Raw genomic sequence first — 17,087 nt, forward strand, 5'->3', positions numbered from 1 at the left:
AAAGGCTTAATATCCATAATATATAAAGAACTCTCACAACTCAACAACAAAAAATCAAACAACCAGATCAAAAAATGGGCTGGAGACATGAACAGACATTTCTTCAAAGAAGATATACAGATGGCCAATAGGCTCATGAAAAGATGTTCATCATCGCTGATCATCAGGGAAATGCAAATCAAAACTACACTAAGATATCACCTTACACCCATTAGAATGACAAAAATATCTAAAACTAATAGTTGCAAATGTGAGAGAGGTTGTGGAGAAAAAGGAACCCTCATACACTGCTGGTGGGAATGCAAACTGGTGCAGCCACTATGGAAAACAGTATGGAGATTCCTCAAAAATTAAAAATAGAACTACCATATGACCCAGATATTCCACTAATGAGTATCTATCCAAAGAGCTTGAAGTCAGCAATTCCAAAAGTCCTATGCACCCCAATGTTCATTGCAGCATTATTTACAATAGCCAAGACATGGAAGCAGCCTAAGCGCCCATCAACAGATGCATAGATAAAGAAGATGTGGTATATATATACAATGGAATACTACTCAGCTGTAAAACAGAACAAAATCATTCCATTTGCAATAACATGGATGGACCTTAAGGGAATTATGTTAAGTGAAATAAGCCAGTTAGAGAAGGATAATCTCTGTATGACTCCACTCATATGAGGAATTTAAAAATGTGGACAAAGAGAACAGATTAGTGGCTACCAGGGGAAATGTGGGGTGGGGAGTGGGCACAAAGGGTGAAGGGGTGCACCTACAACACGACTGACAAACATTAATGTAGAACTGAAATTTCACAAGATTGTAACCTATCATTAACTCAATAAAAAAAAATAAAAGATACCACCCCATGTTGTTGCAAATGGGATGGTTTTGTCTTTTTTATGGCTGAGTAGTTTTCCATTGTCTTCTTTCCATTCATCTGTAGATGGGCACTTGGGTTGCTTCCACATCTTGGCTATTATTAATAATGCTCCCATGAACATAGCGGTGCATAAATCTCTTTGGATGATTGATTTCAAGTTCTTTGGATAAATACCCAGTAGTAGGATAGCTGGATCATATGGTATTTCTATTTTTAATTTTTGAGAAACCTCCATATTGTTTTCCATAGTGGCTGCCTGAGTTTGCATTCCCACCAGCAGTATATGAGCATTCCCTTTAGGGTATGATGCTAAGTAAAATAAACCAGACAGAGAAAGGCAAATACTGCATGATTTCACCCACATGTAGAAGATAACAAATACATGGATAAAGAGAACAGATTAGTGGTTACCAGAGGGGCTGGGGGTTAGGGGAGTGGGCGAAAGGGATAAAGGGGAAGGTATGTATGGTGATGGATAAAAATTAGACTACTAGGGGTGAGGACAATGAAGTGTATTCAGGAATTGATAAACAGTAATGTAGACCCAAAATTACAAAATGTTATAAAACATTATAATCACAGAAAAATTAATTGGAAATAAAATAAAGTATAAAATTCAATGGCAAATAAATAAATAAATAAAAGATACCACCCCAGATTTATTAAAGACAAAGCCCAACGAAGGGGCAGGAATCTGGACTTTTAAAGAGCACTCTGATTGATCTGGTGGCATGCTAATGTACAATTTTTCTGAGAGTAGAATTCTAAGACTAATCAATTGTTTGCAAGAGGAAATTTGAGTCAATTCAATAAATTAGAGTATAAACAAAGAAGGTTGCTACTTCTCTCTTTTAAAAAAAAAACAAAAAACGAAGAAAACAAATGAGTTTCTCCTTCTTTGCTCAAGCCCGCAGAGTTTATTTTCTTGCTCTGATCCCCCTGCCTTTGCAAGTTCCATGAAAATCGGCTTGGTACCACATTCCCTCAGAAGTTGTGGCTTTTTCTTGATTAGTTATCTTAGAGAGTATTGTTGTAGAATCTAGCCAATTTGTTAGTGCCTACACACCCCTTTCCAGAACTCCTTTACACGAACTAGCTGTACCGCTACAATGGCACAAGACTGCTTGAGGCTCCCCATCATTCCTTCTCCCTTCACTCCGAAAGATCTTCGCTTTGTCTCTACAGACGCCACTGCCTGCAGGCGCTTCCACAGTAGCTGCCACCATACAGTTAAAGAATTTTCTTCCTAGCGGGGCTGGGCCCACTTCTAAAATCTGTCGAGAAATCCACTTTTAAACATATGCCACACCTAGGTATGAATGTCTAGTCTCTTGGTTCCAGAGAAGTGTTCAGATTTATTCTGATAAAGAACATTTCCCTTTTTTGTCAGAATTGTTGGTAACCTCTTCTTATTTGACAGTCTATGAAGAGTGTCAGTAGATGGCAAAAAACAAACAAACAAGAAGTCCACTTTGTACTAGTCGATTTCAGTTATTCCACTTCCTGGAAAATAAATTAAGAAAAAAAGCAAAAGTTGCACCTAAATATCTACATATAAAAATGCCAGTTGTGATAGTGTTTATATTAAACAAAAATTAGAAAATACCTTTATTACCTGTCTGCTTTTTGGCACATTGCTTATACCTTTTGTGGCTAAATTTTCTCAGCCATAAAATTGGAATAATAATAGTACTTACTTAAAAGTGGTTTTGAGTTTTAAATGAGTTAATATATTCAAAGTGCTTAGAACAGTGTTTTCAAATAGTAGTCATTAGCTGAAATTATTATGATCATATAAGTAGCAAATGGTGCAATAAATTATGGTATACTCATTGACAATATGTCACACAGTCATTAAAATATTGTAATAAAAATTAATATCATGAAATAAATTAAAAATAAGCAAAATTATGCTAACAACATGTTTAGCTATTGCTATATATATAACTCTGTAACTGTAAGTATGTACACATATTTAAAGAAAAACTAGAATGGAATACATCTAAAGATCTTTTCCATATCCGTGATATGTAAAATGTAGAAATATACTTTTTTTGCAATCCATATTTTCTTTAGCGATGACATTGCTCTTATAAAAAATGTATTAATAAAAGATTAGGGCATTTGTGTGATATCGGTATGCCTGTAGAAGACTAATGTAAAATATGGGATTACTATTTCCCATAGCGTCTCAAATCTCCTGGAATGTTGTTAACTAGATAACAACCAGCCCAGTGGTACTAAGGCACAATAAAACCTTAAAAGCAAAAAGTCACCACAATAGGCTAACGGAAAACGGTCATAGAGTCAAGACTATGATGATTGCCTTGCTTGTGCTTCAGCATATATGGTTGCAAAGTCTGAGCAGTGTTAATGCTGTGTCAAGTGTCTTGAGATATTTCAGCAGTGCCACTTACAAGGCACACTCAACATTTCACAGCATGATCGTTAATCAAGGCTGTCAGGTCACAGAACAGCGCTTGCCTGCTGATCCTGACATGAGACTCACTGCATGTGACCTACATCCTCCTACTGGATATGTGTGAAAACACAATGACATCACAGAACTGAAGCAGCTGCCGTATGTCGAGCCACAAAGGAAGAAACCTTCAAATAAGACAGGAAGAAGAAATGCACTGAAATAATGCATGAAGCAACCGGGCATAGCTGAGAAATCCTGAGAGAGAATGAACGAAAGGGGCAGGAGCCACAGGTGGTTCACTGAAGCAAAAGTATGAAGCAGAGAAAAAACTGTCAGGTTTAATAGCCAGTTCATGTTGCTGCTCAACCAGTTTAAACCTGTTAAAAATGAACATCTGCTTGCAACTGATTATTTTACTGTTTAGCTTCAGGTTCAAAGATGAGAATGCAGTACGTGTACATACATGATATATTTTGCATAGTGGTGAGTGGATGCTAAGACCATGCAAAATGCTCTGCTGAATTCGCTCACATCAAAAACATTCCTCAACAATCACAGGATTTGAGAATAAGACCCACCATGTGCTAGCACAGAAAACAATACAGTGAAGCTGTGTTGGAGAGAAGAATTTAGACATTTGGATTAAAAATCATATATATTAAACCAATGAACTCTCTTCCGTGTGAGTCACCAAAATGACTATGTTTTAACAGAAAGGCAATCACTTTCCAAACTATTACATGATTGTCAGTGTACTACATTTTAAAAACCCTTTCCTCCTTTTGGATAGATCATGTATTCTGTAATGTTTGTGTAACTAGATTGTCGTCACATAGACTATATGCTAAATACATCAAAAATCATTGTGATTGTAAAGTTTATTATAGAATATACTCCTGAGTAGCAATTTTCCCAGAAGAGATAATTTTGAAAGAATAAAATGGCTATTATCTCAGAAACAGTTGACATGAAATGACATCAGACAAATCTGTTAAAATTCTGATCCCAACAACTACTAGCGGTAAGATACATAGCAAGTTTCTGCTCTTTATAAGCCTTAGCTTCCCCATCTGAAAATATGGTTAATAACATTTAACTCATATATTTATTGGAATAAAATAAAATAATTTCTGTAAACTGTCCATAATAATAGCTGGCACAAGGTAGTATCAATAAAGAATAACAGTTCTTATATTTGCATATTTGAAATTTTAAACACCATTAAACAAAAATGGGCTTACCTACGATTATGGGCGTACTGGTTAGTCCATAGTAAGCCCAAAAGCTGGAGATTTAAAAGTGAAAGTGATCCTTTGCAGGACGTAAAGAAGGTAATTGTATTGAGAAGTCAGGCATTGAACAGTTCATTAAAAGTTTTGGGATTTTTTTTTCCATTTTCCCAAATATCTAAGTCAAGGAAGATAACCCTAAAAGACATCAAAACATCCTTGAGAGCTTGCACACTTGCAGCTTACAGAGTTTGGGGACAATCATTCTTCATTGTATATTCCTTATCTTGACCAGAAAATTGTGGCTTCTCATTACACTTAACTGCCTGCAGGACCCCTGACTAGGAAATTACCAGAGCTGAGATCTGACTTAAATAAGTGTTGGTGTGTGGGGGTGGAAAGGACATTCCTGTCAGAGACATTCATTCAGTTAATAAAATTAATCTTTTTATTTTCATAGTTTTATCTACAGAGCAATTATTTTGTTTCCTATTTTATCTTTTACACTCCTTTCTAACTACACAATTGGCACAGATTGAAGGTACAAAGATTTCAATAGCAGCGTTTCTTCAGAAAAACGCGTACATCTTTAAATCTTAAAATGAGCATAAGAAAAGTGTATAGTCTATAAAAGAGGAAAATACCTTAAAAGTTCTGGCAGTGTTAAAAAAAAGTGCATTTTCTGTGCATTTTCAGCTTCAGTTAAAGAAGCTTCTACATCTTTTTTTCTTCGCTCTTAAATGAGTGCCTGCAATCGTAATACATTTACCCAGTAACGCTTTTGTAAATGAATTACTATGGCATTCATACCTTCAGTCTCTGAACAGAAGTCAGAAAGTAAAGATTGGCTGCCTCTAGATCAAGTTGCTGCTGCCAACTCTCGCGAGCTTTGTCAGGAACAGTTGATTGTAATGTCAGTGCAGTCCAATTTACAGGCTGGAGCAGCAGCTGCATACTGCATTTCCCTGAAGTGTTACATGATTTCCACTCCTTGCAAACTTTATCATCTTTGTTGCAGTGAGTCGGGTAAGTTGCTCTGAATTTATGTCTTCCTTTAGCTGCAAGTTACTGTGAAGCTCCTTCTGTAGGATTGTGTTCCCTTCACGTGTTTGCTGTGCCCCTTTGGTGCTCTGTGGGGGACAGTCATTGCAAATGGGACAGATGAAGCAAGCGAGCAGCCACAAGCATCAGATCTTCCTGTTATTCAGGGAATGCAGACTGAGTCCATTTAACTGCTGAGGAAATAATAGAATTGCTCAATTTTGTATAAAGGACGGTGGCACTTGTGGAGTCACTGTGATGTCTGTTCTCTGTGCACTCCCTAAGGGGAAACATTCTATCTGTTTTACCCTTAAATGTGCTGTTTAGGAAATTTCTCCTTAAAAGAGTAACAAAAGTGATCTTTGATCAGTCTTACTTTATTATTTTTTTCTTTTTTCTTAAATGGCATGAAGTGAATAGATCTCTTATTGTCTGGCTTGACAGGACACTTTTCTTAATAAACATTTTGCCATCTAAACTTTATAACAATTGGCAAAGCAAAAGTCTAAATTTTTTTTCATCTAAAAGGAAAGTCTATTTCGTAATTTGATTTCCCAACTTTTGTCCACTTTGCCCTGTTTATCCTCTTTCTTTTAATGTGTGTGTTTAAATTATGTCAAAATATTTTATATTTTTAAATTATTTTTATTATATCAATAAGCCAATATAGACTTTCTGTTGTCCTACATCTTGTAAACCTATTTTTATTTTGATGATATCCGGCTCTTGTTTAACCTGAGGATTAAGCATTGAATATAAAAGGTATGAATATTTACAAGTAAAATGAAATGTGAACAAAATTGTTTCATTATTTATGGTTTCTATTTGCAATTTTTTTATCTTGAGTATGAATTTCAAATTTTTGTGAATATATTGCATGATAATAAACCTAATTAGGAGTTACTATCACTAGTTCGTGTAATGTCTCTCATAATATAAACTATCACATACTTATGATAAATATAATTATATTTCACTTATATAGTTATTCGTTTAAGGTTAAACATGAGCTTTTAAAGAGTGGCTTTATACTTTAAATGAAAATCTTTAGAATTCTCTGTGAATTTGAAATAACATGGCCTTTGGATACCAAATAAAATTTCTAATTGCATTTGCAAAATTCTGTTCTATTCTCCTTGATTTGTTGTTGTTGTTTGTTTTTAGTGTCCTGTTTTTTTTAACTGTAAGGAAATGTTTGGGATCTGCTCCACATTTTAGTTTTTATAAATACAAGCTAATGATATCTTAGCAAGTCTTATCTTATCTATAAATTTTGTTTCTGCTCTGATTCATCTCTTGGTAACAACTAGTAATACATATTTAAATTGTATGTTGTCTTCATTTTAATGCTTTCATGACAAAATCTGCTCATTCTTATCAAAACTGAACTGTCCCAGATGTTAGAGAATTATAATTGGATAGATGTCAACCTAAGAACAGATTCAACTTTCAAAGACCTAAGATATTTCTCTAATATTAAATGTTCAAATTATTCCCACAATGAAAAGTTTATGAATCTTCCCGATTAAGGATAGATACAGATCTTATGCTTCTCATACTTAATATAGTGTCTTCTATCTGTACATCTGTATCCTTTTAGTGCCTAGTGGGTATCGGAAGGATCCCTGAAAGACAGTGATACAGTCTATTTATAAACAGACTTCCTCAACTCCCCACTTGACTTAGCCTGCAACAAAACAAGCTTTCTAGGTTTGGTATAAAGGCTTAGTTGTTTTAATTTGACCAAATACATTTTAGTGGCGCTTGTTCTAGATCATATTATCTAGGTGGCTCTTTCCCACCATTTTAAAACACTTTATTTTTATGCAGAAATATATATTCTATTTAACTTTTTGAAAGTCAGGAAAATTACTCTACCTTCAAAAGAAAAACTGTCAATATTTGCTTGACCATCATTTAAGAAGTCCTTTGGTGGCTAATGATTTTGAATATTTCATGGATATCCTACTATGGCAAAACTATGGCAAATGAATAGCTCTTTATAACAATCATTTTATTGTACCCATTCTTGTAGTAAAGATATATTTCTTCTTAAAATTGGTTGAGGAATTTTGATGTTACTTTCAAAATTGAATTAAAAATGCAAAAAGAAGGAAATAATTTTTGCCTTTTTTTTACTTTGAAAGTCATATTATTAAAAATTTAGAATATTTTCCAAAATTTCCAGTAGATTTTGATATTCTAGAGCTTTTTATAAACTTGGAACATCAGAGTATTCATTGTCTTTCAGGTTTTCCACCTTCCCACTCCCATCGTTTGTTTTCTTTTTCAATTCCACACAAAAACTTCTGCCTTTCTTTCAAATACTATGAGAATAAGTTTAATCGATCTAAATTTGGATACTCAGTTATACTCAATATGAAAATTTGCCCCATTCTTTATGATAAACATCTTATGTATTCTCAGTTTGAATTGTTTATCTAATACGCCAGTAGACAATTTGCACCAGAATTTATAGGAGGAAAAACAATGAAGTTTTGCTGAATATTTTAATTACTAATAAAGATTGAGATATAGACTAATAACGTTTTCTTAGTCTCCTTTATTTATTTCTCTTTTGATCGTTTAATCATGTGATAACTTATAATAAAAATGTAAACATCTCTTAACAGTAAAACAGCAGAGCAGCGTATTAAAGAATACCAGACTAGGAAAAGGACAAAATAATAATTAGTTAAATAAAGTGCTGTAGCTAAACACAAAAATATTAACCTACACTAATAAGTATGTGAGCATATGCATATTTTCGTTTTAAAATCTAGATTTAATAATATGGTATATAACATTCTCCAACAGGTAGCATGACAGTGCGTTAGGATTATACTGCCATTCTTGCAATGAACGCATGCTTACAATGATTTTTTGAATGTTATTAGTTGCATTTTTACAAGTTGATGACTCACAGATATCATTGCTGAAAAGGCTACTTTATCATTCATATAAATCATTACATATAACATTAAAATTCACTCAGCACAAAATATAATTAAAAACATATAAGAAATACTTATGTAAATCAAAGTGACATGTGAATGATATTATAATCTTTTAGCTGTTGTGGTAGCTATTATTTAACATATGCAATGGAAATTATTACATTTATTAATTACATAAGGAAACAAAATATTCGGTAGTAATTATACTTGCTGTGCAATAAAATTAATAAACTGTAGAACAAAAGTTTGAAAATTATCTCAGACCAAAAATCATTAGCATTTGGTGTTTGGCTTAAAAAGACAAAATAATATTTATATAAAACCAAGGGGAAAAAAAGAGGATCTTAACACTAGCCTCAGAAGAAGACTGACTGAGCTGGGCCAAAGGTCGGAACGACTACAACCAGAGAGCCTGCAATTGATCTGTTGAAGTGAAGTTTAGAGTCTGCCAGCTTTGTGTCGTAATTCCTTTTTCCTCTCCAAAGCGGATTTTAAAAAAGAAAAAAAAAAGTCATCATAAGACTTTTTTCTCCAAATGTCCACCTCCGTTTATTTAAAGAAAGGGTTTAGAAATCATCAGAAGGAAAAAAAAGACTATGGGAGCAGCGCCTCTAAAATTCCTAAACTTTCAAAAATATAAAGTTTCATTAGTGATTGTCAAGTCCACAGGAAGCTTTATATTATTACATTTTATTTATTTATGATTATTTATAATATAAGAAATGCATTTATGATTGTAATAATCTCTGAATATCATAATAGTAAAGAAATTGTGTTAAAATATTATATACTTCAATAATATATTTTATTGTTCTTAGCAAAAATTCAATTGTATCGAAATCGAGAACATGAAAAAAATCTTGTGGTTTGATTTTTTAAAACTTTATTATAACAATCATCATATATAGATATATTTGTATATTTGTCCATATACATATAGAGATTGATAGAATTAGGTAGACAAGGATAGATATGGACATAGACATAAGTACAGACAGAGTCAGAGACAGAGAGAGAGGGAGAGATACCCACAAGTACCGGACACTAAACAAAATACTGTACACAATGGATTGGTTTATTCAAATATTTTGGGGGGATAAAAAAATACTTGTTGATCACCAGCTATTGTATGAGCAGCAGTGAAGAGGCTGATTTAAAATGTGAGTTCCTAAAGCTGAGACAGTTATCAGGATAGTGCCTTATTCTCTGCCTTCGAAGACAATCTAAATAAAAAAAAAATACAAATTCTCAAAGCTCACAGGATTAACTTCTTGTACATATAGGTTGGATTGACAATTACGATATAAAAAAATAAAGAAAAGATTCTGTACATTTATGGACCTTTGTTGTTGATATGTGGATGTGAATGAGTGTTTGTATTTGTTTGAATCAGGTTTCCTTTCAGTTATATCATGATGTTCTTTTAAATGGTATTTGCATTACATTTTTCTCTCCCTCTTTGCCACATGGAGTTTCAGTATCTGATTTTTAAATTTTATTTATTTTAAAGAAACTCAGGTGTACATTATGATTTTTTAATAAAACTTTGATCTCCCAATCTCTTCATGTCATCAAACAGATATCATTTAATAAAATGCCAGATAGTTATGATTGTAGGTCTCAAAAATTACCTTTGCTTCCTCCACTTTTCCAAGTAATTTCTCAGCTTTACTCCTATTTCATTCATTTTGTCCGCTATCAGAATACAAGTAAATCTGACCATGATAACACATTTAACCTCACTAGTTGCATATGCTTTAATCAATTAACAAATTAACAAATGTGCATCGAGTAATTCTTGGGTGTAAAATTCCTTTGAAGTCAGCATCTTCTCTGACACATTGTATTACTGCCTGCCGGTTCTCCCCATTTACATTGTAATTCAGGTCAAGAAGCCCTTCTTGGTTATTCAATTTCAGGGAAATTCTCTAGTGTATATCTGTAGCCCTCCCTTTCCAATTTTTCCCATAGGTCTTTATAACAGTAGCAGATTTATTAGTTTTCACAATCTGTATGATAAATGGCAACTACTGTGTTTTTGTTACTTAACATTCTATAGATATATTGTCCAAATTCTTTTCTGACCATAGACTGTATAGATTTTATCGAGGAAGAAACTACTAGGCAAAAAGGATCACAGAAGGACATGGAGACAGAAAAAGATGATAATAAAAGTCTAAGGATCCTTAAAAGTTCTTAAGAACCATTCACCCATGAATAGAAGTGTACATATTTCAGAGAATACATGAGCTTGTATTTCCTCCTCTAACCAACGTAGAAATTATATTTTGTCAACGTAAGTGGACAACCACTTAATACCACTTTCTGTGGGGCTGTGTGTGCTAGAGAAGTATATATATTTATATACACCCCGGGGATAAAATTTCTCTTTAAAATACTAAATCTTCCTTACAAGCATTTGATAATGAATCTCTCCGAAGTGAAATAATTTATACTTTTCCATGTCACTTATTTATTTTCTACATTGAAAACTGAAATATCTCCAACCATTTTTTATGTTTTTATTCATAAGCGTTTATAGTGGTAGCAGATTTATTAGTTTTCATTATTTGTAGGATTAATAAGAACTATGATATTTTAGTCAAGTATAACGTTAGAAACATGAGGCTGTTAAAACTTCCTCCTCACCTCTCTTTCAGAAATCAGTATGCAGAGCTGGGGTACAATCATATGCATTCGAATTCTCTTGCGATTTCTTCTGCTCTGGGTGCTTATCGGGAAGTCACACACTGAAGAAGACATCATAATTACAACCAAGAACGGAAAAGTCAGAGGGATGAACTTGCCAGTTCTTGGTGGCACAGTAACAGCCTTTCTTGGGATTCCCTATGCACAGCCGCCTCTTGGTAGACTTCGATTCAAAAAGCCACAATCCTTGACTAAGTGGTCCAATATTTGGAATGCCACAAAATATGCCAATTCTTGCTATCAGAACACAGATCAAAGTTTCCCAGGCTTCCTTGGATCAGAGATGTGGAACCCAAACACTGAACTTAGTGAAGACTGTTTATATCTGAATGTGTGGATTCCAGCACCTAAACCAAAAAATGCTACTGTAATGATATGGATCTATGGTGGTGGTTTTCAAACTGGGACATCATCTTTGCCTGTTTATGATGGCAAGTTTCTGGCTCGGGTTGAAAGAGTTATTGTAGTTTCAATGAACTATAGAGTGGGTGCCCTAGGATTCTTAGCCTTATCAGGAAATCCTGAGGCACCAGGGAACATGGGCTTATTTGATCAACAGTTGGCACTTCAGTGGGTCCAAAAAAATATAGCAGCCTTTGGTGGTAATCCTAGAAGTGTAACTCTCTTTGGAGAAAGTGCAGGAGCAGCTTCAGTTAGCCTTCATTTACTTTCTCCTAGAAGCCAGCCTTTGTTTACCAGAGCCATTCTGCAAAGTGGATCCTCTAATGCCCCTTGGGCAGTAACATCTCTGTATGAAGCTAGGAACAGAACATTGACCCTAGCTAAACTTATGGGTTGCTCTAGGGACAATGAGACTGAGATGATCAAATGTCTTCGAAACAAAGATCCCCAGGAAATTCTTCTGAATGAAGTATTTGTTGTCCCCTATGATACTCTCTTGTCAGTAAACTTTGGTCCAACTGTGGATGGCGATTTTCTCACTGACATGCCAGATACACTACTCCAACTTGGACAGTTCAAAAGAACCCAGATCTTGGTGGGTGTTAATAAAGATGAAGGGACAGCATTTTTAGTATATGGGGCTCCTGGTTTCAGCAAAGATAACAACAGTATCATAACAAGAAAAGAATTTCAGGAGGGTTTAAAAATATTTTTTCCAAGAGTGAGTGAGTTTGGAAGAGAATCAATCCTTTTCCATTACATGGACTGGTTAGATGATCAGAGAGCCGAAAACTACAGAGAGGCCTTGGATGATGTTGTTGGGGATTACAATATCATATGCCCTGCCTTGGAGTTCACCAAAAAGTTCTCAGAATTGGGAAATAATGCCTTTTTCTACTATTTTGAACACCGATCGACCAAACTTCCTTGGCCAGAATGGATGGGAGTGATGCATGGTTACGAAATCGAATTTGTCTTTGGTTTACCTCTGGAAAGAAGAATTAATTACACAAAAGCTGAGGAAATTTTGAGTAGATCCATTATGAAACGCTGGGCAAATTTTGCAAAATATGGGTAAGTGCCAATTTTTGTAATTGTTCTTTTTGGTCTTGCTTGTTTTGTTTTGTTTTGCTTAGCTTTGCTTAGCCTCTGGTGTAGCCTTCATTAAAGGCACAGAAATGTTTTAGTTATTTATTCTCTTTGTACCTTAAGCTAGTTTTATTTTTTTAATATGTAGTGAATATCGATTCCTTGCGTCAGAGTGCTTAAAACAAATCATCAAAGAACTTTTTTGAAAAATATTTTATGATTTATTTTCCAAAATTCTGCAGAGTACTTTAACAAAGTTAGCCAAAGTTTGTATGGAAATGGATGTTTACCTTGAGAACTAAAATTACCGTGACCATGTTTTTTAACCTGAAAATTTTAGGAAAGAGTAGGAATATGTCTTCTCATGCTCTTAAACGGTGGTACAGTGGTACCTGATACATGAAGAAACACATTCTTGCTCAGGAAAATCAAAGGGCAAAATGGTGATGGGGTTACCCAAAATACAGAGGCTGCCAATTTGTCCATTTTTTTTCCCTACTAGGTTTGTTCAGATCTTTGAGGTAACTTGTGTAGGACCCGAGTTACAAGGGTCCTTATGTTTAGCTAAGCTGTTCCCTACGTGAGCCGTTAGATGGATGACGTCATATAATCAGAGACAATACAAAAGAGCATATTTTCCCTCATGTGTTATAAATATTGTGATACCACGGCCTCAATAGTCAGAAGAAAATAATCTGTTACAATATGTTTTCATATTCGTATATTTGTATGTGTATAGAAAAAAGGTTTTGGACCAGCCCAGTGGCACAGCAGTTAAGTGCTCATGTTCCGCTTTGGCAGCCTGGGGTTCTCAGTTCGGATCCTAGGTGTGGACATGGCACTGCTTGGCAAGCCACACAGTGGTAGGCGTCCCACATATAAAGTAGAGGAAGATGGACACGGATGTTAGGTCAGGGCCAGTCTTCCTCAGCAAAAAGAGGAGGATTGGCAGCAGTTAGTTCAGGGCTAATCTTCCTCAAAAAGAAAAAAGATTTTTTTTTTCTATACATTGGAATAATTTATATCAATGAGAACACTTAAAAAAACAGAAATTTGGGCATCTACTTTCAAAAGGAGTGCTTACAGAAACTCACAAATTGATTGCCGCTTTACTCAATCTTTCATACTGTCTTTTATAATTGAAAAGAATGTTGAGAGTGATGCTGTTACTCTTTGGTCTTCTTTTCCATCCCCCATTTGGAATTCATTGCATTCCATGTTACTGTATGTATCGTTCTACAAAGTACTTGTATGAAAGAATTCTTCTCAAAATTTTTTAATACTTATCCATTGTGTATAAAGCTAAAATTCTTCTATCTGTCATTAAGAGGCCTCTATAATCTTCCTGCAACCCATATTGCCCAAGAACACCTGGCTGCTTGGTAGGCCACTTATCTCTTGAATGCCAAAGATTTCAAGCTTAGCTGCACCTTACAGGCTTGTTCTTGCTATGTGCCCTGTTGAGGACATTTACCTCTCTCCTTTGTTTTTGGTGAGGAAGATTGGTCCTGAGCTTACATCTGTTGTCAATCTTCCTCTATTTTGTATGTGGGATGCCATCACAGCACGGCCCAATGAGCAGTATGTAGGTCTGCACCCAGGATCCGAACCCACAAACCATGGGCCACTGAAGCAGAATGTGCCCTTAACCACTATGCCACCGGGCCGGCCCCACCTCTCTCCTTTTTAAAGACACAAATCCCACTATTTTTTAAAGGTCCTCACCAACTAAATGTTTCATACAGCATATCTTTCATTCCTAGAGTTGTAATTGCTTCAGACCTCCTTTTCACTCTCTCAGAAGTTATTGATTGAGTTTTCTATCTGCTATCTTTCATTGTATGCCAAGCCTCCTAAACTAGACTAAACTAGCTTCTTGAAGGAGAAACTATCATTTTATTGGATACTCATTAAGGTACTACTGACATTGGTATATATCATACTTAACAAATATTTGATTAATGATTGAATGAGAACAAGTAAAAGCTAATATGAATAAAAAATATAATTGATTCAAGATCCATGGGCTATTATATTATCTGCCACTGTGCATTATCTTCTACCGTCTGAGCATCAGCCTAAATTTCTACTTAAGAAGGATCATCTTATTTCAGAGCTGCACTAAAATTGCTTGTGTCTCATTCTGTTCTCTCTCCAAAGGCTATAGCCATAATAAATCATTTGAATATGTTTTTAATTCTTTCTTACAATTCTAGAGATTGTAAATAACTTAACGGGAAATATTTCCTAAAGTTACTGATGCCTGTTATTTTTAAAGGACTTCGTATTTTGCATATTGAAATCATCAAGGAATTTATATTTTCTCATGTCCCCATAGAGAACATTGAGAATCAGATGTGGTAAATATCTTGTTTATGATAGACAGACGGCAACAGATCAAAGAAGAAAGTCTTTGACACTTGATAGAATACTTTGTTTAATCTTAATCTGTTTCTATGATTAACATATGTTAATGGGAAATAAATGAAGGTTGACACATTTTAATTATACTGATAAATTCATATAAACAAGATTATAAACCATAAAGATTAAAGTACACTTTTTAAAGTAATTTAGTTGTAACAAGATGTCATGGCTAGTCATTTTAGCTGATAAGCTTCTTTACAGTCCATATTGGTATAGCTGAACAGAGAAATAATAATACATCATATGCGTTGAGAGTTGACTTGATGGCAAACCTAGTGTTAATCTCCTGGTGTCCATTGTCTTTTTTCAAAGTTTTTATTTTTATTTATTTATATATTTAAATTTACATATTTATTTATATTTACCTATAAATAAATATAGACACTTGGAATGGGCAAGTCAACTCCAATAGAAGCGAAGTTGGTGTTAGGTTTGGAATTCACCCACATTCGTTTGACCACAGACATGATGTTCTAACTCTGTGGTTCTCGATCCAGGAAATCCTCCCTCTTCCCCCCAACCTGGGACACTGAATAATGTCGGGAGCTCTTCTTGAATGTCACACTAGAATGGGCACGCTACTAGCACAGTAGAGGCCAGGGATGCTGCTAAACATCCTACGATCCACAGGACAGCCCCCACAACACAGAAGTCTTCATTCCAAATGTCAATGATGCCAAGATTGATGAACGGCAGGTTTCTACTTCCACATAACCCAAAATGACACATTAAAACAGTAAAAAATGTAGAACCAGGAGTCATAATTATCCTTCAGAGAAATGTTTCCAAGTTTATGGTTCATAAAATGTTTTAATAAATTCTTCTCCTTCTTAAATAATAAATTTAGTGTATGTTGTATTTTTTGTTATGATTAAGTTCAAAATAATTTTGAATTTTTCTTGGTGATTTTTAATTTTGTCAATAGGTTATTTAATAGTCTATAATTTAACTTCCAGATATTTGGATCCTTTCTGGATATCTTGTTGCGGATTTCTAATTTAATTCAGTTCTAGGCTGTACTCTGTAAGATTTTCCCCTTTGAAATATTCTGAGTCATTTTATGCCCCAGCCCCCAGCGTATGATGTACATGGGGAATTCTTTCATGTGCTTTGGAAAGAATGCGTGTTCTTCAGTTGTCTGCTATGGTGTTTTCTGTAAATTAATTAGTTCATGGTTGCTCAGGTCTTCTATTATTCTTCCTAATATTTTTGTCTACCTGTTTCAAACATTGAGAGAGGGGTATTAACATTTTCAACTATAATTGTGGTTTTATTTATTTCTCCATTTAACTTTGCTAATTTTCCTTTTAGTGTTTTAAATCTATGATATTAATTCCATGCACATTTAGGATTATGTATTCCTGATTAATTGGCTGTTTTATCATTATGAGATGTCTCTCTGTCCTGACGTTGGCTTTGTCTAATATGAAGATAGATACATCATTTCTTATTCTTATGATTACATCATACATTTAGTACTATCCTTTTATTCCAATTCACCTATATGTTTTAAAAACCTTTCCTTAAAGTTAGTGTGATTAATCCATTTGACATTTAATGTAATTATCAATGTTTTTGTTTAAGCCTACCATCTTATTATTTTTTAGTTTGTCCTTCCTATTGCTCCTTTGCAGCTTTTTTTTTGCATTAATTGAATGCTTTTTATTATTTCATTTTATTTTTATATAGACATTTTAGTTTGTCTTTAACTTTTTTTCGGTGGCTATGTCAAGTCTAACAATTGTTTCTTTAACTTACAACAATCTGCTTAGAGTTAATACGGAACCACTTGGCAGTTTGCAACTGACATTTGCCAATTTCTTCACAATCCATGTTTCCCCTTTCCCATTTCACTCTTACTACTTCACAAATGTAAGAAATTAACAATACAGTTGCCTGCATTCTCCTCCATATTTCTATATTTTTGTC

At 34.3% G+C, this 17,087-nt stretch overlaps 1 protein-coding gene across 1 annotated transcript in view; it reads left to right on the forward strand.

Moving 5' to 3' along the window:
• Positions 1-5,349: 5,349 nt before the first annotated feature.
• Positions 5,350-17,087, forward strand: part of BCHE (butyrylcholinesterase) — a 67,776-nt gene continuing 56,038 nt past the window's right edge. The window contains exons 1-2 of the mRNA XM_046657751.1: positions 5,350-5,559; positions 11,192-12,716. Coding sequence (XP_046513707.1) covers positions 5,445-5,559; positions 11,192-12,716 — 1,640 coding nt within the window. The 5' untranslated portion in view covers positions 5,350-5,444. The remainder of the gene's footprint in view (positions 5,560-11,191; positions 12,717-17,087) is intronic.

This window comes from Equus quagga, chromosome 4, assembly GCF_021613505.1.
Source record: "Equus quagga isolate Etosha38 chromosome 4, UCLA_HA_Equagga_1.0, whole genome shotgun sequence".
Lineage (NCBI taxonomy): Eukaryota > Metazoa > Chordata > Mammalia > Perissodactyla > Equidae > Equus > Equus quagga.